Here is an 18,783-nt window from a genome sequence, read left to right as displayed (position 1 = left end):
CCTTCCTCTCTGTAAAAAATCAATAAAAGATACTAAAAAAAAACAAAAAAAAAACCTGACATGATTTAGAGGTATCTGATAAATTAGGTATTGTCTCTTCATGAAGGGGATTTGATTCAGGCTCGAAAAAGCCTGGTAGAGGGTCAATTCTGCTCCTGGACTTTCACTCACTGGCCTCCTGTGGCCATTTATCTATTTCAAAACAGCAGGATTTGGGTTGCATAATCTTAACTGATAAAGGCTGGTGTCGCTGAAGAAGAAAACTACCTAAAGACTTAATCCCCAAAGAGTGCACGGCAGCCTGCTGCCACCTTGTGGTGGCTTGGTGCAAATGTGGGAGCAGCAAATCTTGTAGGGCAGAGCGTTTAAGGAAAACAAAATTAAATGTGTAACAGCACACAGTGTTAAAGCCATGTACACAGTACAAAAATGGCTAAGTTTATTCAAAGTCTTGGATATTTAGGTCAGAGGTTATTTAAACTGGTGCTCCTTCAAACAAAGCTTCCTTGGCCTTCATGCCTTGCTTCAGAGCATCTCCCCACCAGTGTAAAACAAAGCCCACTCTAGACCAAAGTGCTCAGAGGAAATAAAAGCCAACCAACAGAGAGGATAAACAAAAACCAGCTGTGCCCCAAAGTACTCAGAAGTCATATGCTATTTACAGCAAACAACAGGTGGCTTTGCTTTGGGATGAAGTGGGGAATATGATCCTGTCTTTGACAACGAGAGCCCATCATCTTGGTCCTTTCCCACTTGACTCTTGCTTTACCACACAGCAGCTTCCATTCCAAAGCTTCCACCAAGTCCGGTTTCAGCTTCAGCACGTGACCCTCAACTTCGGTTTTAATAAACACTGTTATTCAGGGAATAAAGGCAAAGACCAAGATAGGGGTGAGGGTGGGGTGGGACGAGAGCTTTCTTGGCAGACCAAAGAAGTTCAGACACAGGCCTCCTCAGATGAGGAAAACGATGCCTTCAGACACCATGACCTGGTTGTCGTCCTGCATTTTGGTCAGCGCTGCCTGGATCTCCTCTGGAGAGAAGGGCTCGTCTTTGTCCTGGTTGATGGATTCTGTGAGGCGATTCATGCCCACTGACTGGGCGTGAGCTTCCCGGAACACCTCCAAGAGGGCCACCTTGAATGCCTTCAACCTGCCCCAAACAGAAAAAAATGGGTGAAGGAGGAGTAAACAAACCCAAATGCTTTCATGCAAGATCTATGTTGGGAAAGCCTAAGGGTTAGTACAGTATAGCAGTCCCCCCCCACACACAAAAACATGCACGCATGTACATGCACCTTTGATGACTGCCCCACACACGTTTCTCCCTTTAAAACTAAACTGTTGTATTATAGAACTTCCTGAAACCTTCGATTTGAGCACTGAGAAACAATAGCATCCTATATAATAAAAGCCTAATATGCAAATCCACTGAACGGCGGAAAGACCAGTTGCTATGACGTGCACTGACCACCAGGGGGCAGACGCTCAACACAGGAGCTGCCCCCTGGTGGTCAGTGCGCTCCCCTCAGTCAGAAGCCGGGCTCTTGGCTGGTGAGTGAAGTGGCGGTGGCAGGAGCCTCTCCCTCCTCCGTGGTAGTGCTAAGGAGCAGTGAGCTGAGCGGTAAGGAGCAGGGTGCAGGCGGGCAGTAAGGAGCAAGGGGTCCTGGACTGCGAGAGAACGCAGGCTGGGCTGTGGGGACCCCCACCCGCCCCACCTCCCCCAGTGTACGAATTTCGTGCACCAGGCCTCTAGTTTTAAAATAAGAGGCCTTTGAGGGTGTGGGAAATTGGCGTTCCCATATACTGTTGGTAGAAATGTAAACTGGGATGGGATCTTTGGGTGGCAATTTAGCAACAAGCACTAAAATTTTAAAGTACATACATATCCTTTGACCCAGGAAGTCCATTTCTAGAAATTAACATTACAGCTAGCTACGCTTGCACAAGTGCACAGATAAATGAGGATGTTTTACTGTAAACAGCAGATTTACTGTTTTACTGTAAACAGTAGGAACCTAAATGTCAACATTTTACACATCCATACTATGGAAACCCTGCAGTCATTAAAAAGAGATCTGTATGAGCTGATTCAAAAGTGCTTTCAGATATAGTTCAATTGTTTTCTCTCATGAGCAGAATTACAATTGATTTTAATGTTTTTTCCTAAATACTTTTCAATGTTTTCCAACTCTTCAGTAAACATATTGTGTTGTGTGTGTTTAAGATACTAAAAGAAAAAAGCAAAACTTAACCATGGAGTTTTTTAGGTGCCCAGTAAAAAAATTTCTCCATAAGACTATTTCTAAAACTCTGGTGGTAAAACTCTTCAACTCAAAACAAATGAATTGTCAATTTGAGTTGAAGAGATTTACCACTAGAGTTTCAGGGAGCTGTATCTATAAATTACAAATATGAATATATATTTATATTTTTATATGTAAACATACCTATACCTATATCTACATCTACATATATCTCCTACTGAGAAGAGCCAAGTGTCAAAGACACAAACTCTGTCCTTGCTCTAAGACTCTTCCTCCTGACTTCACTGGGTCTTCAGGTTTAAAATTCCCACAGAGAGAACTGTTTAGAAAGCAAATGGTAAAGTGCAAACACCTAGGAATTCTGAACAAAGGGTATACAAGAGTTCTTTACAAACTATTTTTGCAACTTTTTAAAGTTTGAAAGTATAATCAAAATATAAATGTTTTTAGAAATCCCTGGGCCTCTGGTTTTAAGCTCTGTTGACAAGCAGCTTGTTTCATATCCTCTCCCCTAGAAGAAATCCTTGCCTCAGCAGCACACATAAAATCCCTTCCCTACTCACCTGGATTCACTCAACTCCACCTCCGGGGATTCCTTGGTCTCCTGTGAGTCCACTGACTTCGGAGTTTGCACTTTAGAAGATAAATGGTGGCAGAGGGTGAGAGGACAACAAGGAAGCCATTTGCATACACACCAGAGAAGTGATCTCTGCTCCCCACCTCACTGAGCCTGCTGAACACTATTTCCTAGAGTTATTCCGGGGCCAGGCAGGACAATTAGGGTAAAGGGAACTCTCCAACGAATGAACAATATAAGCATGTGTCAGGCAGGAGACCTCAATACACGTGATCTGGGATGTTTACGCCAGGTTGGCAAAGAGCACAGTTCATCAAAGAGAGAAGCAAACAACTGCCAGAGCTTATTTTCCAGGTTCACTGAGTGTCTGAGGCTCTCTTGGGACAAACCTCTTGGACACAGGGTCCCAAGCAGAACCATATGGGAGTCCCCACAAAATGCAGTGCACAGAGTAACTAAAAATATTATCAATAGGGGATGCTCTCTTACCTTGAGGCATTTCCTTCTCTGTGTCACTGAAGTCATAGGGGTCATATGAGTCCCCATCCCCAGCATCTGAGCGATGACGAGTCTTCCTCCTAAAAGACCCATAGCAGTTAAGAAAAGCTTTAGGGAGCCCTGCCTGTATCTCTGATCATAGAGAAAAGGAACCAGAACCTTTGACAATCAAAGTCAAACACCCTGGCTGGTGTTTTCAGTGGTTAGCATCATCCCCATGCACTTCATGGTCACAGGACCAATTCCCAGTCAGGGCACAGGCCCAGGTTGTAGGTTCAATCCTAGTCAGGATGAGTACAGGAGGCAACTGGTCGGTTTCTCTCTCACATCGATGTTTCTCTTCCTCTCTCTTTTCCTCTCACTCTCTCCCTCAACTTCTCTCTCTCTCTCTAGAATCAATGGGTAGAAAAAAATACACATATGATCAAGTGAGGATTTAAAAAGCCCAGGCCTGTATAAACTGTTGCTTTTTCTGCTTCCTAATGGTTTTTCCCTATCACCCACCCTCACAAATTCAACCACAGGCCCAAGAAGAATAAATAATCTTGAGGGGAAAATTCTGAAACACACATTCAAAAACCTTCGAGTGAGTTACTGCTATTCAGCATTTCTTTAGCAGGAAAGAGGAAAAAGCATCACACTAAAGACAGCGAGGGCTCGCTCATTCTCTCCTTTGTCCCAGTTACCTTCACCCTCAAGGTGTGCAGGTCCAGGAACCCTTCCCCTGAAGAACCTGATGTCTACTGACTTGATTCACCCTTCCCCCTCCCCCAGCCTCAACTGAAGTCTTTTTCTCCATTTCTCTTTGCCCAACTTTACCTCTTCCTCTTCTGTTCTTGGTCCTCCTGGCTTCTCTCCTCTTCATCTTCTGCCTCTGATTCATCCTCATTTTGCTTTTTACGTTTCTTCTCCTTCTCCAGAACCTAGGACCAAGCCAAGTGTGGATGGGTGGTGGGAGGGGTCACTGATGCCAGGGGACGGAATAAAGAACTCTGAATAAGAGTCCTTTCTGCACCTTCAGCAGAAATGATGCCCATGGGTCTAAGGACTCACCTAGCCTCTCTTGTCCCCAAGTCCCAGGACCAGGGGACAGGCTGCTACTCATCCTTAGAAATGCTGAGTGGTGTGTTCAATTCTTTTCACATAGTAGGTACTTAATGAGTGTTTACCGAATAAAGAAATGAATGAGAAAAAAGTCCAGCCCATAATGGTTAAGTGGGAAACAATTCACCTCTTTATAAATCAGGTGTTCAATTTAAATTTAAGACTACGCCCACCCTCGAAAGAGAAATAGCCAAGAAAAGTTTATCAGACCCACGACTAAAAAGCTACAGTTCGATTGAGGGGCGGAGGCAATGAGAAAAAGGGAGTCGAGATTTCAAGTCTTGGTGTCTAAAATAACAGAGATGAAATGTCACAAGCAGAAATACGAGAAGCAAGTCTGAGAATTCAACTTGTGACATTAGTTTTTGAGGCGCCAATGGGACACCTGAAGAGGTGCCAAGGGGAAAAGTATAGAAGAGGAAGATTATCAAGATCAATCCTTTGGAAACATCTACCTTTTTAAGGGGCAAAGGAAGTAGAGAAGGTATAGCACATCAATGAAACCAGAATCCCTCTGGGCTCTAGCATCGGTATTTTAAAACTCTAGCTGCTTCTCACATGCAGGTAGATTGGGAACCACTGGTGCTGCAGGTCCCAGAGAAAGGAATGAGGCCAACTGAACACTGGCAGATAGATGCTACTTTCTGCTGATGACCCAAACACAGCTGACGGCCAGGGGAGGCTGAGAAGCCAAGCACCAATGGCTTCTTCAGAAGGATCTCTCAGCCAAGCACCTGAATCCTCACCTTTTTGAAGTAAGCGTACTGGACCAACTCCACAGCTTCCTCTGCATCCTGCAGGTCCACAGTCTTGCTCATGCGGGCCTTGGCATGGGCCGTGGCCAACCGAATCAGGGTTTCCAGGGTCCGGGCTGTAACTGGGGAGGTCTGGGGGAGAAAACGAGAATTCCTTGTCCAGAATTACACATATTATTTAGGCATGCCCATCATTCCCACCGCACCGATAAGGAAATAATGACACTACCAGAAAAGCTCTAAGAGGTCCAAGCAAAGGATTCAGAGCTCTGTATTCTCTACAAATACCATATGAAATTCAGAAAGATGAAAATTATCATGGAAATATGTGTGAGAGAGAGCTGAGGGAGGGAGGAGTAGGTGAACAGGAAAGAAGAAAATTAGGCATCTTGCAGCTGGAAAAGTAAAAAAAAAGAAAAGAAAAGCCTAGAAGGAGTACCAAAGTGAAGGAAGAGTCCCTTACTGCAGGCCTAATGCATCAATAACTTTGTTTTTGCATTCCTTGTGTCATTAACGCTCTTCATTACTAAAAAAGTTTTATAGATGACAAAAATGGGACTCAAATAACTTGTCCAAGGCCACGCTAATGAGGGGCGTGAAAGAGGACACATTTTTAAAAGTTGGATGAACTCACTAAGTCCAGAGGAGCAGAACTCTGACAAGTTATCAAACAGTTCTCAAAGGAGAGGAGGGTGCATGCAAAACTGGGGTGCCTTCACCTTTTTTAACTGTTATTGTCTGAACAGGGCCCCTGGCCTAAGGAACCAGAATGTCTGTGTTCCTTAGCACACAGGACTAGACACCTGTACTTTTTTTAAGTTCCAGGTGCTTCTGATGTGCCCTCCTCGTTAAGCATCCCTGACTTTATCCAACTTTCTCATTATTTTATGAATAACGAAACTGTGAGCAGAGAGGTGAAAGATCCAAAAATTAGCTGGAAACCTCGGGCCAGGACGAAGGGCTGTACTACCACACCTCCCGCTGTATGATGCACCAGTGAAGTATGTGGTCACTTCTACTTTCAAGTCTTTAAAATTATCATTTAAACCCAATCTGACATTCAAAAACAAATGTATTTATATTTATATAAGTTAACTAAAACTTTTAATGATTTAGAAAGCTACCAGAGTTTGGAGTTTATGTGCTCCATTATAGCCCTGGTTGGTATATTATGTGCAGTGAGAGGCCTTTGACACACTGGAGTGTATTCATATGTGAGAAACTTAAAAAGAAAGGGAGTTGTTTAATTGAAGAAGACAAGTCATACAAAATCTCCAGAAAACAACACTGAGACCCATGGGTAGGCATCACAGTGAAGCAGGTTTAAGCTCGATAAGTAGAAGACTATCGTAACATTTCAATGCAGTGATATACTAGGCATGTTCTCCCTGGGGTGTCAATGAAGTTCCAGAAGGAATTCTAGGAAACACAATTCCTGTCCTGGGTGAGGCTGAAGTAGATGATCTGGGATCACATAGAATCCAAGAGTCTATGTCTGTATTGCAGGATGAGGGTTTTGGACTTGGGTTTCTTGGTAAAATCCTGTATGAACTAAACTGCCCCAAAAGATTTAGATAAACTCATGGGCTGGTATGTAAGGTTTCTAGAAATAGCTTTGGAAAATCATCACAGTTGTCCAACTGCAAGTCATCTGTCAAAGTACAGCTCAAATATCACACTCTGGGAATCCTTTCCTGATATTCATAACCTTCTGGAATGTCTAAGGGAAAAGTTGATGCTTCTTCATCTGTCTCCAGCAATCTCACATGCAGTCATCTTCAAGTACCACATTGTGGTATATATTTATAAATATGTATGCATGATCTTTCTACCTGTCTTTCTGCCTCCCCAGCCCAGATCTGAGCTCTTATTTTAACACTGCCTATAAGAATAGACTCATTCAGTTCCCAGAAGTGGCTCATGTTTGCTAAATAGACCACAGATTCTGGAGGCCAACATCATCTGAACTGATCAGATACATATTATCTCGGGGGTTCTTATTTCATTTTCCTTTGTAAAAGGAAATGATTACCATTGTGTCAAGACCAGAAGGAAAAGGTAAAGAATCACTACGTTAAAATGGCTTCAGAGCCCCAGATAGTAAGGACTCTTCCCAGCCACATGCTTAAGGGACTCCCAGGGCCCTCTTGTCCTCGGGGACTCACCCTGGCGGTGTCGGAGCTCATGCTGTCCTGGCTGCGCAGGCGTGAGTACTCCTCTGCGATGTAGGTGGCCGACTCATGCGTTAGGATGGGCTTGATGATTTTGGCCACGTGGATGTACTTCTTCATGAAAGCCGCACTCACCATCTTCTCCCTAGACCCACACACAGTGAACTCCCCGCCCTGCCACACCTCAGCACCTGCCTGAGACGGTGGCTCTGCCTCTCCTCAGAGAAGACAAGATCAAGTGGCAAAGCAGACACAGCCTAGAACCCATTATCATAAATCTCATATGGAGCATGTCCAAGGCCCTTTCACATATTTTTCTTTAATTCTACAGGTATCACTTAGGTATTTATTGTGAGTTAAGAAGTTTATGTATTATTTGCCCTATTTCATACATGGGAAAAGTATGGCGCAGAGAAGCTTAGTAGACTCAAATCGGTTTTCTGACTTGAAACTTTATGTTCTTAAACCAACAGGTTTGAAGATGATGTTATGTTTCCTACTGCACTGTGGCCAAAAATAGAAGAGTAAGAGCTCACATTTCATGCTTTGAGCATCTGGTCGCAAGTTTCCTTTATTCAAATCGACTTGCAAAGCCTCCAGGGCTTGCCATCTCCTGACCCTTTACCATGAACTCAATATAAATAGCTACATGACGCGCAATCCTTCACAAGATGACATCACACCCACAATCAGTTAGGCATGTCATCAATCTTCTATTTTAGGAAAAGATCAGAACCTAAGCTTAATCACCCACAAACATTTATAAGGCAACTGGCCAGGAAAAGGGGAGTCTCTGTGGAACCAGAAGAAAACAGGTCCACATGGTTATGATTCAGCATAATCTTAGCCTGGACAGCATAAATATATACACACGCCCTAATATGATACAATATTAGATATACACGTTCTAATATGACACAAATCTCAGTTTCCCTCAAGGGACAGGTCTGAGAAATGCTCACTTTTTCTTCCTATGCCCGTGCAGAAGGTTGTCATGCTTCTCATAAATCTGGGTATCCTGCTGGTCGTCTTGGCTAAAGTTGGGATCATCTGTGGCCAACATTTCCACGGCACTACCCAAAGGCATAGCTAGAAAACCCAAGGGGAGAGAAAAGAGAGTAAGAAAGAGCTTAACCAGGGGAACTGCACAGGAAGGAAGAGAAAGACTCACAAAGCAAGGACCCCCAAGGAAACAGACATGCCGAGGCCAAAAGTAAGGAAGGTGGAACCACCTGGCCCACAGAAGATGCTCAAAGGTGTTCCCAGGCCCAGAAATGGACAAAAGACACACCTCAGGATAACCTCCAGTGAGCAGTAAAAGGAGGTGGCCAGGCCAGGAATGGCATCTTCGACATCAACCCAGACACACCCCACCACCTGGATTGGGCATCAGATAAGGAGATCAGTTTAGGCTCCCTTCTCTCCCTTACTCTTCTCGTGGTCTCACCATCTCCATCCTGCTCCCCTGGTGTCCTATAACGGTGCATCCTAAGGACATGGTCAGAGATCTCCCGATCCTGCTCAGGGTCCATCTGGTCCAGCATGATGAAGAGTAAGTCAAATCGGGATAGCAGTGAGTCCTGCAGCCCAATGTTCTCCATAGGGGTCTTGTACTGATCATACTGGGAACACAAGAGAAAAGGAAAGTGGAGGCAATAATCAATAGAAAGGACAAGGAGGCTGGATTGATTCTGGGAGTGAGAATGCAAGACTAGGCCTTAGAGAAAAAAAACAGAAGCAGTGAAGTAGAAAATTTTAACACTATTAAAATAGTAATTCACCTCTACCCACAACCCTTCTCTAACTGAAGCTCAGCTGACCTGAGTGACTCCAGGCCCCACCTCCTTCCTTCCCAGCAAACAGAGCCCCACCTCCTAGAGTAGGTGCCTCCATCAGGCTGTGTCTGGATCTCAAACCAGCCTCCTCCTCCCCAAGCTGTATTCTGCTCCTCTCGTTCCCAAGGCAGGACCAACCCTGAAGACAAGCTGGCTAAACCAGAGAAACTTAGAAACTTTAGAGTCCCTTACTCAGAAAGTAATGAGTAAAATGAAAATTATCAATAATCTAAATTATGTTTTAAGAATCATAGGAGCCTAGCTGGCATGGCTCAGTGTTTGAGCGTCGACCTATGAACCAGGAGGTCACGGTTTGATTCCAGGTCAGGGCACATTCCTGGGTTGCAAAGCTCCAGCCCCAAGGTGGGGCGTGCAGGAGGCAGCTAATCAATGATTCTCTCTCATCATTGATGTTTCTAGCTTTCTCTCCCTCTCTGAAATCAATAAAAAAAAAAAGAAGAAGAAGTAAGAATCATAGGAGTTTTCCCCTGGGAGTCAAGACTCCCTGTATTCTTATCTTTCAATTCAGGACCCACTAGGGCCCAGTGATGGTGAACCTATGACACGCGTGTCAGAGGTGACACGCGAACTCATTTTTTTGGTTGATTTTTCTTTGTTAAATGGCATTTAAATATATAAAATAAATATCAAAAATATAAGTCTTTGTTTTACTATGGTTGCAAATATCAAAAAATTTCTATATGTGACACGGCACCAGAGTTAAGTTAGGGTTTTTCAAAATGCTGACACGCCGAGCTCAAAAGGTTCGCCATCACTGCACTAGGCTAATGCCGGCCCTCCCACATACACTTCAGAGGGCCTAACAATCTTGGGAGTAAGATTAATAATCATTCTGATGACCATGTTCACATTTCAGGACTTGCCATTTTCCCCTATATTTCCCTATAATTCAATTCTTCAGAATAATGTAAACATACATTAGCATTCATCTAAAAACCTATGGTTTCAATGCACACTATGAATTAGAACCAACCTGCGGAACCTTTCCAAACCATAGTTACCAAAAGCCCTAACTCAGAGAGATTTGGATTCAGAAACTCTAGGCTAGGAATCAGGCACCTGTATATTTAAACACCACCAAAACAGGTATTCCCACACACTGTGAGATAAATTGCCAGAGCACAGCACAGGCTCTAGTTCAAATCCCGGCTTTGCCATTTTCTAGTTTGTGACTCTTGAGCAAGTTACTTAAACTCTTATGCCTCCATTCTCTCATCTGTAAAATAAGGACACTACCTACACCTCACAGGAGTTATTGTGAGGATGAAAGGAGTTGATAAATATAAAGCATTTATAAGTATTAGTTAACAGTATTATTATGACACAATCTTTATGGAGGGCAATTTGGCAATCTCTACCAAAATAATGCATTTAACTCAATCTAGTAATTCCATTACTAGGTATTTATCGTACAAGCATACTCCCAAATGTATAACAAAACGCACATGAAGGGATTTTGTTGCAGCTTCATTCACAAAGGGATAGTAGCAAATGCCCATCAAATAGAGACAAGTTAAAAATATTTACTGTTAATCCATACAATGAAATGCTAGACTATTTTAAAAAAAAAAAAAGGCAAGCTCAGCAAACCTCAAGCAGAATAAATATAAGATTACATCTAAAACCTAAAGATAGATTAATCTTTAACATGGAGATAGTGCATTGTTGGTACATGCTTAATTTTTGTTTCCTGAAAACATTCGGGAGCTGTTAGTGGCTATCTCTTGGGAAAGAAATAGAATTTCCATATTGTACCTCTCTGTTCTGTATATAAATCCTCCTACCACATCACATGTACATAGTACGTTCATTTTAATGTCAGTACAGGTTACCTGGGAGGTGAGACTGCAGGTCATTTTTGTTTTCGTCTTTGTATTTCTGAAAAGTTGCTTTAAATAAGTAACTTTCCAGGGGATTCTGATGTGTACGAGTGGGTGAGGAACCATGGCCCTAAACCAGTGATGGCGAACTTATGACACACATGTCAGAGGTGACACGCGAACTCATTTTTTTGGTTGATTTTTCTTTGTTAAATGGCATTTAAATATATAAAATAAATATCAAAAATATAAATCTTTGTTTTACTATGGTTGCAAATATCAAAAAATTTCTATATGTGACACGGCACCAGAGTTAAGTTAGGGTTTTTCAAAATGCTGACACGCTGAGCTCGAAAGGTTCGCCATCACTGCCCTAAACCAAGGACAGCAACAAGAGGGCCTAAAGATAATAAGCTTACTTTGGTCTTTGGCCTGTTGTTTCCCTGGGTTACCTAAACTAAACTTCTCAGTCCAGTTATCAAGCAAAACTAAATGAAGGTGAGGACAATGGTTAAGTGCCTGATTCCACTGACCCTGCCATAGACGGGGTTGGCTGCTGCCAAAACACTACAGCGGGCGTTCAGTCGAGCATGGATGCCAGCCTTGGCGATAGTGACTCGACCCTGCTCCATCACTTCGTGGATGGCCGTGCGGTCCATATCAGACATCTTGTCAAATTCATCAATGCAAACCACACCACGGTCAGCCAGGACCATAGCCCCTGCTTCCAGACGACGTTCCCCTGGGAAGTAGGGAGACAAATATACATGCTATAATCCAGGTTGTAGGGGACAGAGGGAGACATTTCAACCCCCTCCTGGGACCCTCTTACTGTCCCACATGAGAATATAGTGACGTCAGCAACTAGAGACTTAAGGAATCCCTGGTGGGTAATTCCTTGCCCCACTTTGACCCCTAAGCAGCAAGACTCCAACCAACTTCCTTTATAGATTCTTCTCTCTTCATCCTCATCCTCAAGTAATTTCCCAAGTAGATCTGTTCTCTTTTCACTAGTCTTCAAACTCCTTCCTCTAATTTAGGAAACAGTACAATCTTCGTTTTCATTTCCCTTCCAATTTGCTTTCTCCTCAAAAACTCTTTTAAATAGCCTTCTAGGAGACATTCTTGTCAATAGAGGGTCACCCAAACTTAAATAACTCACCCACTGTTGCCCGACACTCAGTTCTCTACATGCTTGGTCTCACTGCTAGACATCTGCCAAGGACCTTACACCCTCTCTTACCTGTTTCCTGGTCTGTGGTGACAGCAGCCGTCAGACCCACTCCAGAGGAGCCCCGACCAGTGGTAGGGATAGCCCGGGGTGCAGTGCAAAGCACATACCGCAGCAGCTGAGACTTGGCAACCGATGGGTCTCCTGTAATTGGATAGGGGCAGTGGTGACTCTCTAAGAAAGTTTCCACATTCCCAACTTCTGAGTTTTTAGAACAGCTCTTGACATAACAAATATATAGTAATTTATTAACAGGATTTCCTTCACTTTCTGTTTATCATTTGCAGAAAAATATATTTTAGATATATAAACCAGGAGACCTTTTACAGGACTAAAATGCAGCCGGGTACAGGTTATAGAGTCCTCAACCACACTCCACTAGGGAAGACCAGGAGTCGAGAGCAAATCCCAGCACCATACCTATAAGAAGAATATTGATGTCCCCACGGATGTGGCTGCCGTTTTCCAGGTCACGCTCTACCCCTCCCAAGAGCAGGCAGAGGATTGCCTTCTTGACATAGTCATGCCCATGGATACTGGGGGCCAAGGACTTGGCCAGCTGGTCAAAGATATCCTACAGGGTGTGAAAGTCTAATGAGATTCCATGGGATTGTGCTGAGCTCCACTTTACAATGCAGCCTATTCAAAATGCTTGAAGATATACACAAACACAAATACAAATACTGTTTCTGATAGTAAAATCTTCCTCTCTAAGACAAATCTCATTGATCAGATCATTTTCAAAGCAGTTACAGAGGAAGCCTAGATTCCAAAACTTGCTTAGTTTAATCTTTAAGAAAAAAAGTGATCCCTCATCAAAACTGAAATCTGCTTATCTTTATACTCTCCATTCATACTAATCATAAATGATCATAATTTTTAAGCCAGAAGAAGTGTTTCCAGTTTCAAAACATTTTAGGTTCAATAAAAATATGTATTGTGCTTCAGCAGTAACCTATGTCACACATGCATTATATTTTGTTCAATTCTAAATGTTAACATTTTCTTTAAAAAGAAAAATGTTTCTGAGAACTAAAACAAATAAAACCACTATTATAAATTTAAGTAGCAATGTATCACTAATGTCTTCAGTAAAGACTCATTGGCACACTGATATTCTAAATCCTATTCTTTATTTATATTAGGTTCACTTAGCAGCCCAGCAGGTAGCACAACAGAAATATTAAAGAACAAACAGCAAAAACACCCTGTTGCTCACTGATTGGGTCAAAACTAGAAGCTAGCACCAAATACTTCAGAGGAAAAACCTCGACCTTCCTCCTGGTCCAGTACAAAGATGGCCATGCCCAAACACAACCCGTACAATTCCATCCGCACCCTCCACGCCCCGAAGGACACCCAGACCTTGGAGCGGGTTTTGCTGAACTTCTTGATCTTGGCTATATCCTCCGCAGAGAATGAAGGCTGAATGTCCTTGCTCATTTGCTTCACATTGCAGGCGATCAGAACGGTCCTAGGACAAAGAAGAGAATTAAGAGAAAGCCTGCTATTTTCAATTCCTAACATCAGAGCCTTTTTAAATTAATAATCTAGAATATCAAATTTTTTTTAAAAAAGAAAGCTGTTCTGAATTAAATAATTGATTCTCTCTTCATCTATGACCTAAACATCTGGCAATGCCTCAGCTCAGGAATGCATCTCCTGCTAACCCACAGAGTTTCAAGTAGAAGTATATATAGGAAGGAGGTGAGGTGGGAAAATGTGAGATACTCCCAGGTAAGCCATGAGGCTATAATCATATTACCAGTACCTCCCACTTTTAACATAAGAGAGTATTACCAGTTTTATATTATAGAAAACAGGTATCCCATCTCCCGGGCAGATAGTGCACTCCACCTGTTATAACTCTCTGGAACATGGCAAACTGGAGAAAGAATACTACCAAATATGGAAGCTGCCAGCAGCATTCCAAACACTTCATGACTGACCCTTTACCTGAAGGTCCCAGAGGTGTAGCCTCCCTTCTTTCCGGGAAGGCAACGGTAGGTCCCCACCACCTGGATTCTGTCACCAGGCTTCACTTTATCCACCAGGTCATTATCCAGAATGACATCCACAGAGCGAGGAAGCTGGCCAGCTGGGGCCTTCTCTGGCATTTCCTGGATAGTGATGGTTTGGTGGTCCTTGTAGACAGAAAGGCCATATTCTGTCTCAAGGGGATTGTTCTCCTCATCCTGGAAAAGGCACACAGAAAAGCACAGTTATCTCAGCTCTGTCTTAGAAATACCACACTAATTTGTGGTGGGAAACAAGTATAATTTGATGACTTCATGATTTTAACATCCAGAAGCAAAAAAGCCAAATATCTTCTCCAGCTTTTCCAACCTTATCTAATAACAAACCATCTAGATGAAAGAGGCAATCTCTAGTCTGAATGGACCACAGCTATATAACATCTAAATTAAGATCCTTCCCCTACTAAAGCTGAATATATACTTTCACCATGATGCAATATTTCCACTCCTATGTAATACCCAACAAAAGCCTTGTTCTACAAAGTTAACAGCAGCACTATTTCTAATGACCAAGTTAGACAATATCCAAATGTCAGCAACAGAATGATTAAATAAATGTGGTATACTCACACAAGTCAACTATACAATGAAATATACCTACACACAAGGATAAATCTCACAAACGGAAGCCAACACAAGAGTATTTATTTAGATAAAATATAAAAATAAGCAAAAATAATTTATACTGCAGGACATGAGGATAGACTAACAGGGCAGTGTGGGCCCTCAAGAGGGACTTTTGATTGCTGGTAAGGTTGTTTCCTGTTCTGGATGCTGATTTTATAGGTATTCATCAAGTTGTATGCTGCTGTGTGTGTATTAAACTTTAGTAAAGACATTTTTAAAGTTTTACTTACTTGCCATTTGAGTTTTCAAAAAAACCCACAACACTTACTAAATGTTTACTATGTGCAAAACACTGTGCTATTATTTCATGGAATTATCTCATGTAATCATCACAACTCAGTAAAGCAGGTATTTTATAACAGATTATAAAAACTGAGGCTGGGAGCAGTTAAATACGTTCCCTAAGATCACACCATAAGTACTGGAGCCAGGACTCAAGGCAGACATAACTCCAAAATCCAAGCTCTAAGCACTACAGTAGACACACCTCCAAAGGCCTGGTCTGGTGTATTTCACAGCTCAAGCAAAGAAGCTTGGCCACAGTAATTGGTAGGAGAGTACTCCTTGAATAATTCCTGCAGAAGAAAGTCTAGAAAGGGGGATTCTAGAGAGCAGGATTACTTAGACAATACAAGTGGCCTAAAAGTAAAAAGACATGGGTCCCATCATTAGAATCATCACTAAGACATAAGCAAGTCACTTAACCTCTCCAGACTTCAATATATCATCTGGAGATAGACTAAATGACTCTAAAGCAAGTTGCAGTAATAATTCTAAGATACTCATTGTTGTTTTAGTTGTTTATATAGTAAGAGGAATGCTAAGATTCCTCTACCAGTTAATAATATTGAAGACAAGAACTGGGTCTTATTTATACGTGTGTCCTCCACAGTGCCTAACAATTCTTTGGATACAGTAGCTCTCAATTAAAATTAATGGTGGGGACAGCTCTTCTTGGATAGAATGAGTTCAAACATCAAGTAATCAATAGTAATAATCTTCTTTTGTCTCATTAAGTAAAGCTTCACGTCATTCTCAATTCAGATCAACCTGCACACTAAGAATAAAGTCATTGCTTAGGCCAAGCTTCTCTCAAGCCTGTAGCAAAATGCCCGCAAAGAGCACATAGTAACGTTGTAGCGTAGGTATTTTCCATATTAGTCTATAAAATTATATCCTTCTTTCAACCCTTTCATAATTTTCTACAGTGAATATTTATTCTTATAAAAAAAATTTGTGAACTTTCCATATTAAGTTCTGGCTAACAATCAATCTTTCCTTTAGATTAATCCTCAGTTCCAACTTTCACCCTATTTTCTTTTAGAAGACTTCAGATGTTACCCAATTACTTGCATTAAAAGACATTTTTGACTACAACCTCCAAAGAGGTTCAATCAATTCATTCCCCTCACCTTGGTGGGGTAGACAGAGCTGGAAGGAAAGGCCACCAGGGTGGTGAGATCAGAGTAATGTCGCTCTATGGTCTTCTTTGTAGCAGGACAGTAGTGGACACTGCGGACAACTTTGGGACGAACTAGAGAGCCTAGGAATGGAAAACATGCATATGAAGTCATCCAACTAGACCAGTGATGGCGAACCTATGACACGCATGTCAGAGGTGACACGCGAACTCATTTTTTTGGTTGATTTTTCTTTGTTAAATGGCATTTAAATATATAAAATAAATATCAAAAATATAAGTCTTTGTTTTACTATGGTTGCAAATATCAAAAAATTTTTATATGTGACACGGCACCAGAGTTAAGTTAGGGTTTTTCAAAATGCTGACATGCTGAGCTCAAAAGGTTCGCCATCACTGAACTAGACAGTCATAAAGGTGGGACCTAACCCAGGCAAGCCTATGATGACTCCAAATACTAATGTCCCAACTAGTTTAAGCTGTTTCAGTAACACATGTCATGTATTCATCTTTACATTTCTATATAGAACAACACCATACCCATGTAAAACTTTAAGTACAACCGATCCCAAATGAGGTAGCAGGAGTTCAGGGTTAGAAAGAGGAGACTGCCAAGAGCCAAGACTCCTCCCCTCTCAGCAGAATTCAGCATCCTGCGAGCACAGGTGGCCACTCAAGGTCCTCCTAATCACTCGGAGCTCCTCCAACTTTCACCTGGTAACTTAAATGCTCCACCTTTCTGATACCACAAGCTACCCAGCTCTACTCCACCTCTCCTGCTTTCCCAGGCCCTGTCAGTCCACCTCCATTCCCTCAGACCTTTACTTTAACACACTCACACTTGGTGACAATGCCCTCCACACAGACGACACAGCTGAGGAAGACGGAGGTGAGAGTCCGGGGGGAGACATGCTTGGAGCCAAAGCTGCCCTCCAATCCTATGTAGAACTCCTCATACTGCTTGGCGTAGGTAGCATCAATGGAGGCTATAAAATCCTTTAAGGCCCGCTGGAAGGCAACCAGCTCCTCAAAGGCATTGTTCAGGAGGCTGCATACGGACAAGAGAAAGAATAATTAGGCAGAGAGCAGAACTCAAAAAAGCTGACCCTCAAAACAGAAGTGGACATTCTAAAACGATGAAGGCCAAGGAGGAAAATCTGGCTTCTACTTTCTCCTCCCATCCTACAAGACTCAGGATACTCAACTAAACATGGAAGGGGGAGCTCTTAAGAGGAAAATGCCTACCACCTATTTTTAGAAGAGAAGAGGATAGGAGCAGGGCCCTGGCCGGTGTGGCTCAGTTGGCTGGAGCGTACACCAAGAGGTTGTGGGTTCGATTCCAGGTCAGTGCACATACCTAAGTTGCAGTTTTGATTCCTGGTCGGGGTGTGTATGGGAAGGCAACTGATCGATGTTTCTCTCTTCTTCCCCCTCCCTCTAAAAATCAATAAGCATGTCCCTCCGGTGAGGATTTAAAAAAACAACAACATAGGAGCAGGTGAGGCAAAGAGGGCTTCAAGGTAAAAAAGTATTTCACCCAGGTCCTCTCTTGGGAAGCCAGTTCCAATGGGGGGAAGAGAGAAGGGAGCCATTCTCACCCAGAGCCAGGATATCTATCCCCTTGGAAACCCTTGCCACTCACCGATTAGCCCTCTTCTCATTTTTTCTGCGCAGATCATTCACGTTAACAATCAGCCGGTATTGGTTGTCACTGATCAGCTCCCGAACTTTGCTCTGATAAATTCCCTGGTCTTCCTGCAAAAGAGCCACCACCGTATATAACAACAGCCACAATTCAAAAATGTTTTTCAAGAGAGGCAGCTCTCACAGCAAGATAAATGCCCATCTCTGCAGCAGAGCCGAAGGCCCATTCCTCCCATATCTTCACTCGCTAGCCTCGGATTCCACCTACACCCAAAGGGGACAGTGTGGGGTTATTACTTCCTCACAGTCCCTGCTGTTATTCCTATGAACAACAGCTTTCCGTACGCAGTCACTTCTCAACCTTTCAAGTACAATAAATACAAACCTTGTCAAAGTGTAAATGAAACGGGCTTTTAATACTCATGTTAAAATGAATGTTCATTTTAAAGTCACATACAGGATTAAAATGTTTTCTTTCCCGACCATCTGTATAATACAGAAAGAGTTCTCGGATCCGGACCTAAAGGAGTTGGGAGCCTTAGCTATGTGTTTACAGGCCCAGCATCAGCCGCCCTTCAAGATGCTTTACCAACATCCTACGGCTTCCGATCTCGGGTTGCACACGAGACCCTTTACCTGTATTACAACCACCTTCCCTTGGCATCTCACTCAGTATTGAAAAAGAATACAGCCCAATTAGGAAGTCTCCCTCCCAACAGGAAGTCACTCTCTAAGCCTGGGGACCCTAAACGCGGCGGATCACCACCTCGGTAGAGAT

At 42.7% G+C, this 18,783-nt stretch overlaps 1 protein-coding gene across 1 annotated transcript in view; it reads right to left on the bottom strand.

Moving 5' to 3' along the window:
• Nucleotides 1-944: 944 nt before the first annotated feature.
• MCM3 (minichromosome maintenance complex component 3) overlaps nt 945-18,783 on the bottom strand; it is an 18,864-nt gene continuing 1,025 nt past the window's right edge. Inside the window, exons 2-17 of the mRNA XM_014532450.1 lie at nt 18,004-18,116; nt 17,201-17,409; nt 16,354-16,484; nt 14,235-14,473; nt 13,644-13,752; nt 12,699-12,852; nt 12,291-12,422; nt 11,581-11,789; nt 8,819-8,993; nt 8,334-8,460; nt 7,366-7,516; nt 5,192-5,332; nt 4,161-4,264; nt 3,333-3,421; nt 2,830-2,899; nt 945-1,152 (exon numbers count right to left, since the gene is read on the bottom strand). Coding sequence (XP_014387936.1) covers nt 954-1,152; nt 2,830-2,899; nt 3,333-3,421; nt 4,161-4,264; nt 5,192-5,332; nt 7,366-7,516; nt 8,334-8,460; nt 8,819-8,993; nt 11,581-11,789; nt 12,291-12,422; nt 12,699-12,852; nt 13,644-13,752; nt 14,235-14,473; nt 16,354-16,484; nt 17,201-17,409; nt 18,004-18,116 — 2,352 coding nt within the window. The 3' untranslated portion in view covers nt 945-953. The remainder of the gene's footprint in view (nt 1,153-2,829; nt 2,900-3,332; nt 3,422-4,160; nt 4,265-5,191; nt 5,333-7,365; nt 7,517-8,333; nt 8,461-8,818; nt 8,994-11,580; nt 11,790-12,290; nt 12,423-12,698; nt 12,853-13,643; nt 13,753-14,234; nt 14,474-16,353; nt 16,485-17,200; nt 17,410-18,003; nt 18,117-18,783) is intronic.

The sequence above is a fragment of the Myotis brandtii genome, unplaced genomic scaffold (assembly GCF_000412655.1).
Source record: "Myotis brandtii unplaced genomic scaffold, ASM41265v1 scaffold893, whole genome shotgun sequence".
NCBI classification, from domain to species: Eukaryota; Metazoa; Chordata; class Mammalia; order Chiroptera; family Vespertilionidae; genus Myotis; species Myotis brandtii.
The sequence above is the reverse complement of the archived record's forward strand: the minus strand, read 5'-3'. Positions and strand labels throughout refer to the sequence as shown.